This window comes from Orbicella franksi, chromosome 1 (assembly GCF_964199315.1).
Source record: "Orbicella franksi chromosome 1, jaOrbFran1.1, whole genome shotgun sequence".
NCBI lineage: Eukaryota > Metazoa > Cnidaria > Anthozoa > Scleractinia > Merulinidae > Orbicella > Orbicella franksi.
Window position 1 is genome coordinate 29,353,748 of NC_138145.1, and position 7,717 is coordinate 29,361,464.

Consider the following 7,717-nt stretch of genomic DNA (forward strand, 5'->3'; position numbering starts at 1 on the left):
TAGCGCAAACAGAGGAAGGGTGATACGTTCTTTTCACATGGAAGCTCGCGTGGTAGGGGTGTACTTATAATTAGCGAAGGAGCGGCTACATTTTAAACTCTTGTCGTCAAAGGTGGATGATCAGGGTCGCTACATTCTATTACAAGCAATCATGATAAAGGACTCTCCATTTCTTCTAATCAACATCTACGCAGTATGCGCCAAATGAATGTGCCGAACAAAGCGATTTTTCTTAAATCCAGCTCGGCCGAAATTATGACAAGTGTTACGTTTATCTGATTGTTCGTTTGTAGTAGGAGAAGATCCTTTAATCGAAATCGATATCAGACTTAGCTGGAAGTGGGGAATTAACAGAAAGAGAAGGATTCGGTTAAGAATTTAGAAGTAAGATAATTGTTTGGAACAATACTTAGTGAATATATGGCGAATTACCAATCCAACAGAAAGGCGTTTTAAGTGGCGTCCAAACTTTCCAATTATTCAGAGACGGTTAGATTTTTGGTTAGTAAGTGACACTTTACAAGAAAACGTCGATTCAGTTAATATAATACCTTCAACAAAATGGGATCGTTCTACAATAACTTTGTCCCTCAATGGTATTGATGATAGTAAAAGAGAACTCTACCCTAGTAAACGACCATAAGTATTGTCAGCTACTCGAAGAAAAGTTTAAAATGTGGCAAACGCGTATGTAGCGGAAAAAAATAAATTTGCGCCGTGATCGAGCTATTGTGCTGTAATTGTTCGTTTTTATTTGTACAACTATAACTATAGAATACTGAATATCCATAGAACAACAACCCCGGCCTGGAGGCAATAAGGCATCGTCATTACCATTAGCATGTACCATATTAATTATCTCATGGTAACCAAATATCCTTAGTTTGAAATTTTGTCTCGTATTCAGAAAATTATTAAGAAGAATTACGTGTCGCTGGATACGAAAATTATACTAGATTCTTTCAAAGAAGGTCAAAATGTTCCTCCTCGTGTATTAAAAGGCACACGACTAATATTAAAATCATCAGTCCTTTTTTATTGCCGTTAGACATCTGTTTATCATGTTTATGAAACAACGAAGGACTTCGGCTCTTGTGGTTGAGAAAAAAAAAAGTTTTCTTTCTTAGGTACAAAATTGTCAAAAACCGGCAATAATTCCTCTTTTTGTTATAATATTAATTAAAACTGAATAAAAAGAGACAAATTAATTGCAACCCAGCGAGAACGATGCATTGATTAAAAATCTTCCTGTGTGGCTGACGAGATTTTGAAGAGCTCGGTGCAAATTCAAACTTTTACTTGGGACCACTGACGGCATTCAAAACTTTATCAAACAATGCGTTTATTTGACTAGTAGCCTGCAAACCCCAGTAAACAGGCTCCTTAGATTAATTCTAAAAATACCGAAGCGTTTTTGTAAAAGCAGTTTCTCAGCATGCGCATCTAAACCAAAACAAACGTTTAACAATACAAAATATTGTTTTTCTCCAGCCATAGAATTAAACTAGCCAAAGTGGCATGTTCCACTTAAATTATCATTTCCGAAAATATATCAAACAAGTACGAGGTATCAATAGATGTGAACCCTGTTGCAAAGGACAACCTCTAATTACAAATGGCTTCCTTCTGTCATAAAACATTGCAGAAATATTCTGCAGCAATTCAACACGAAGAAACCTTCATGATAGTCATTTGTGTGCTGAACTTTCTCTTCTCCATTGCGTCCACTCTCGGAAATCTCATTGTAATTCACGCTCTGTGGAAAGCATCATCAATACCCGCTAATTTAAAGAAGTTGTTCCTGAGTCTCGCCTTCTCCGACCTAGCGATAGGATTGATCATTCAACCAATGTCTGCTGTTACTCTTGCAGTGATGCTGAATATGGCAGCGGATGGAAACTACGACTTTGATCGTTTCTGCCCCTCTGTAATAACTGTGGCCACTGTCTGCACAAGTTTCGTCGTAGGAGCATCGTTCTCCACGATTACCGCCATCGCAATGGACAGATATCTTGCTTTGTTTATTCATCTTCGATATCAAGAGCTTGTCACAGAGAAGCGTGTCAATATTGCCTTGCTGATTTCATGGGTAAACAGCGCAGTTGTTGCCTGTGCCTTTACGGCACTTCCCAGCAATAATGACATGGTAGCGGTGGCATTCGTATCTGTAGGACTTCTTATCCTGACTGTAGTGTACTTTCGTATTTACAAAGTTGCGCGATATCATCGAAACCAGATACAGTGCCAAAATCAGTTTCAAAATGATGAGGTGAGAGAGGTCGCCAGAGTAAGGAAGTCAGCTTTGAATGCTTTCTATGTCTACATTATTTCGCTCCTCTGTTATGTTCCAAACTTACTAGCTAGCATTTTGCTTGAATTCTATAATTTGGCAGTACCCATTTTAGCAATATATTTTCTGTCCACTGTTTTGCTTTTCTTAAATTCTTCATTAAATCCACTTGTTTACTGCTGGCGTTATCGTGAGGTTCGTAATATCGTGAAAAACACTGTGTTGAAAATGGTCACTTGCAACAACGCCGAATGAAAAAGACGGATAATTGGTATATTTTACGTGCAATAAAAATATAAAGCTTTCCTGCCAACCTAATATAACCTAGATGGCAAATAACTTATAAATGTTACTGAACTAGTGCGAGGTCCGTATTGCAAAATATGAAGGGAAAAAATATATCTTTACTGAACAACAGACTGTTTTCTCTTGGGCAATGTTTTAGAAAAGGAATTCGCAAAACTAAGTCGTGAGCTGTCCGTCATAGCGATCCGTATTGCAAAATTCTGAGCGTTCAGGGAACAAAGCAGAATTCTCTCTTTTATCTTGTAACTGTTTTCTGGATAATAAGTGTAATATAGTATATCGCAAAACTATGCAATAATAAGTGTTATCAATATCAATATCAAGATTAATATTCGTAGCAACAGCAATAGGAGTGACAATAAAATATGAAAATATAAATATGAAAACCTATTGATCTGTAACTCTCAACAATATTGGTATCAAAAAGTGCAATTAACATTTCCTTGATTTATTTAAAGATGCAATTAAATTTTGCCGTATCATGCCGTGAGTTTGTCGAAGTCAACGGTATTTTTGATTAATCCCATTCATAAGTTATAATCAAAAAGTTTGTGATTATTCATACAGCGGTCCAGTATAAGTTTAGAGGCGGACTGAATTTTAATTTCAAACTTACAGCTTTGTCACTGTTGTGTCAACAGTTTGAATGGTCTGTCCACAGAGCATCTATTGTGTCTCGAGTTCGTCGAGATTGCAAGCAAATTAAAGCGGTCACAGCAGGGTATTTGAAAATAACTCGAACGCATTGGGGTGCCCTCGGGGACATACAAAATATATTTAATATTTTTTCGCCCACTAGCGGCCGCTCTCGCTTGCCTCTATCGCTCGTGCGTTTGAAGAAAAAAAAAACACAGCAAAAATAGACGTCTGGGACGGACTAATGTTTCAAAGTCGAGCAAACGAAAATGGTTTTCTTTTAGTCCTCTTTGAATTTAATTTTCCAGTACTGTTTTTAAATCATTTTCTCCGAGTCGTCGGAGACAAGGGACAAAGTCGCCATTTCAAGAAAACCTCCAGTCATTGTACACCAGTGACTGTACGGGTAGGAAAGCTCAGCCTCCGGGCTCTCAAATATCACCTTAGAGAAATCTCGAGCTTATAATTAATCCCATTATTAAGTCCTGGTCAAATGGACTCGCAAGTAGACGGAAATTGAAAACTTGGGTCAATTGACGACTCCGTTTAGCAAGGCCTTGCGCGCACCTACGTTGATTTGCCATCACTTGCGCTCAGTTTGGTCGAGATCAAATTTGCACTCAAGTCGACGCAATTTTTTCCCCGTTTGGCCACTCACCCTACGTCAACGTAATTTGAGTGACGTCCATTCGTTGTTATAGCAGCCTATCAGCTAATGAAATACAGGATTTGTCAGCCTTGAAATGTTTTTTTTTTTTTTTGCGCTTGCGTGTACTTTCGAGGAAACTTGCTGCTACTTGCAGCTAGTTGTTTGTTTGTTTGTACCTTTGTTTTTTCGTTTTCATATATTCATTCATTCATTCATTCATTCATTCATTTATTCATTTTACTCGGGGTATTCTATTCTATAACTACTTATAGACAATTCATTCGTCTATAACCTTCTATTCTCCCATGGGAGATATCGGAGGGTGAGCCAGCATTAGTCATAGCGGCTACTCTCTCTGCGCATGTTTAGAAATCGTTATTGAACTTGAACACATGCACATCATCAAACCGTAATCAAGATTTTCTGGTTCCCGTTTTCGACTTTGACCAGGGCTCCAGGGACGAGATTGCACTCCTATTGGTTCGCTCTGAGCATGCGCATACAAGTTATCTTGGACTCTTTCTCGGCCCCCGTCCACACTGCGCCAAAGGAATTTGGAAACGAGGCTTTATTTCTCCGGTTATGCCTTCCGTCCACACGAGCGTGTGGGCGGAAAACATTTTGAAAACGAAGCCCTTCGAAAACGATGACGTTCGATTATCATGATATTCCCCTGCTTAAGTTTTACTCGAACACAAATGCAAAATGACCGGTGATTGTTGAGTTTTCAAATTTCTCCGGCGTACAGCTGTAGTGGACTTCCGTAAAAATAGACCAACCTTGGTAGTAGATTCATGTCAAAATTTGATTTTAGAGTGCAAGCCGAGATCACCTCAGATCTCGAGAGCAGGATTGCTTCAATTTTTATCAGTGCCACTAGATAACTGAAGGAAATAAATCAATGCTCGGTGTCAATTCACAGTAAAATTAATTCAAAACCTTAGCCTTTTTTTCTTTTCATTTGAGATGGTACTAATGAACTCACTGGCTGTTCAGCTGAGGGCTTTGATCAAGTTTGAGCTGCTCATCTTGGAGTCACTCTATTGTTCAAACAATATTTTCGCTAAGCCAACAAATCGTTTAACAGTCAGTAAAAAATCCCATCTGATCCACTCTTTTAGTTGACACATGACAAAACGGACAAAAGCATTTCTTTTTTACTTTTAGCTCTTTTAAACAAATGCAAATGAGCATCAGCGAAAATGCAAATGAACAGTGGGGATAAGGACTCTATAACAGAAAAGATTTTAAATTATTTGTACAAAGCGTACCAAACGTGAGACTTGTCAAGTAGCTTTTAATGGTATCATCACGTCCGATGTGAAGGTTAAAGAGAGAAAAAACCTGAAATCGCCTTGCATTTGGTCATCATTTCTCCTAGTGTTTTCCGTGTCCCGATTAAAAGGACAATATATTACACGAATCATCATAATAACACACGATCATTAGCGTGATGCGAAGTCCGACCATACACCGCTCTTTGTGCAATTTTTTTCTTGCACTTTACCAGCTAGGGTTGCGTTCATGATTTCAAATCTTCTTCTTAGCCTAACCCTTTTGGATTCACCCATCGTTGAAAATTTCTCTTTAAAATCAAAGAAGATGCTAATTAACGAATTCCACCAGCACGAGATGTTTTTTTTTTCTCATTAGATTTTGAAAACAAAAATAAATAAATAAATAATAGTGGTAAAATGAGCGAAATGATGTTGAATCTTCCAATTCCATCTTCCCTTAGTCTCGTTTCACAACTTGAGCCAACCACTCTTCTGCAAATAACAGTAACCTTGAAGGCTGATTTAAGATTAATGAAGTTAATATCGGTCGCAGTTAATCTTTTTTTTTTCCCACTCTTCGTCCTTTAAGCAATGCCTCTTAAACGCTACCATTTATGGTTGTTGTACTCTTTGCTTGGTGGGGAATAAATGTTTTATTAAGTCTTTCACGATTTCTCTTATCTCGCGATATCGCCAGCAGTAAATAATGGGGTTTAATGAAGAATTCAGGAGAACGAGGAATCCAGAGACGTGATTAGCTACCAAAAAAGACAATCGAAGATTGTCTGCTCTCAGCAGAAAAATGCAGCACAAATTGGGAAGAAAACAAGTCAGGAAAACGATGTAGACAAGCAAAGCATTTATGGTCGACTTCGTTTCTCGGAGTATCCTCATTGTGTGATTGTTTTGCAGTTGAGACTGGCTCGCTATTTGATTTCGATGATGTCTCACAACTTTATAAATACGGACATATCCCACAGTTGTGACGAGAAGACCGAAAAGTTCAAAAGTAACAACCACCATGTTATTTTGATCAGGAAGCGAAATGAATGAGGAAGAGACAGCGACAACACTTGTTAGCCACAGAGACACTAATGCAATAGCAACACGTTTTGAGGTAACAAGCTCTTGATATCGGAGGTGAAGAAACACGGCCAGAAATCTGTCTACAGCAATAAGTACAATAGTCAAAAATGATGCGCAAGTCAGAAGGTATGTCGCAAAATAAGAGACAGTTAAAATCCTTGGACACAAGAAGTCAAAGTTAAAGTTTCCATTCGCTGCCATTTTCAACATCACTGCGACGATGATTCCAAACATAAGCTGTGCAAACAATCCCACAGCAAAATCAGAGACAGCAAGACTCAGGAACAGCTTCTTTAGAGTAGCAGGTATTGACGAAGCTTTACAAAGGGCGCGAATAACAAGAAGATTTCCCAGAGTTGCAACTAGAGAAAATATCAAATTAAAAACGCAAAAACTCAACATCAAAGTTCCTTGATGATTGACAAGTTTTGCATTTTCGGCCAGTTTCTGACTACAGAGCGGGTGATTCATGGCGTCTTCGAATATTATACCTTTTTCTGATTAATACGCAATTCTAGAAACGCATGCAGTGAGTATACACCTTTACAAGTAACACAATTACCATCTGATCAAGTCACAAACTCTTTTTAAAACTTTAAACAGCTTTATTTGATGTATAATACGCATTAAATATTGGAGTGTTTTAATAATTATGTTTGGTATAAACAAAGGCAGTAAACTTATCTGAAGAAAACGCCAATATATGGATTTCGTGTCTAACACTCAAGATTCAATGAAAAGTGAAAAAAAAAAAAAAAAAGGAAATAACTATTTATTCCACTGTTGACCTCAGCAAGAGCTTTATTTGTTTTATAAAAATAATTATTCACGCTCATGCGCGATTTTCTAGGATCTAAAAAATCAGTAACGAACTCTAGGCCCCTTTTAAGTGAATTGTAATCAGAATGGTCGTACTGATAAATTATAAGATAAATAAAAAAGGTCTTCCTGACTTGAAAAAACAAATAGCAATTAACGAAAATCAAACTACATCAACAGAACAATGAGAGATTTTTTTTTCTACTGGCAGGTGGCAGAGAAAACCAAATTTATGTTTTTTTTGAGTAGGCAAAACTAACTAGCTTTTAACGTCGAAACCCCAAAATGTAAGCTGTTCATCGGGGGATGCATTGTGATATGCATTTATTTTATCAGAACAAGTTCAAAAGAACCAAGAAAAGAAGTAAATTTAGAAATTGCGGTTTTCCTTTAGAACATAAACAACAACAGTAATCCAGCAGCCTTACTTTTAAATGTTTTAATAAAGTATCTACCTAATGCACTGCAGGAATTTTATTGGTATAACAACGCTCTTTAGGAGAGCACAAAGCATGAAGTTCACGAATCATGACGAATGCTTACGCTGTAATCAGCCTTTTTCGACTTCCTGTCTTGATTTAACTGATACGCAATATTGGTTTCTCATAAAAAGAGATTGCTCATGAAGGTTGGAGAGGCTTTTGATCGAGTTCC

General features: G+C 37.5%; 2 protein-coding genes across 2 annotated transcripts; one reads left to right on the forward strand and one right to left on the reverse strand.

Moving 5' to 3' along the window:
• Window positions 1-1,113: 1,113 nt before the first annotated feature.
• LOC145502034 (beta-2 adrenergic receptor-like) lies at window positions 1,114-3,001 on the forward strand. Its single transcript, XM_081481340.1, has one exon. The coding sequence runs from the start codon at window positions 1,616-1,618 to the stop codon at window positions 2,543-2,545; it is 930 nt and encodes a 309-aa protein (XP_081337466.1). The 5' UTR covers window positions 1,114-1,615; the 3' UTR covers window positions 2,546-3,001.
• Window positions 3,002-3,098: 97 nt separating this feature from the next.
• Window positions 3,099-6,755, reverse strand: LOC145502015 (melanocyte-stimulating hormone receptor-like). Its single transcript, XM_081481316.1, has one exon. It carries the CDS (start codon window positions 6,713-6,715, stop codon window positions 5,771-5,773), a length of 945 nt encoding a protein of 314 aa, XP_081337442.1. The 5' UTR covers window positions 6,716-6,755; the 3' UTR covers window positions 3,099-5,770.
• Between the last annotated feature and the right edge of the window lie 962 nt (window positions 6,756-7,717).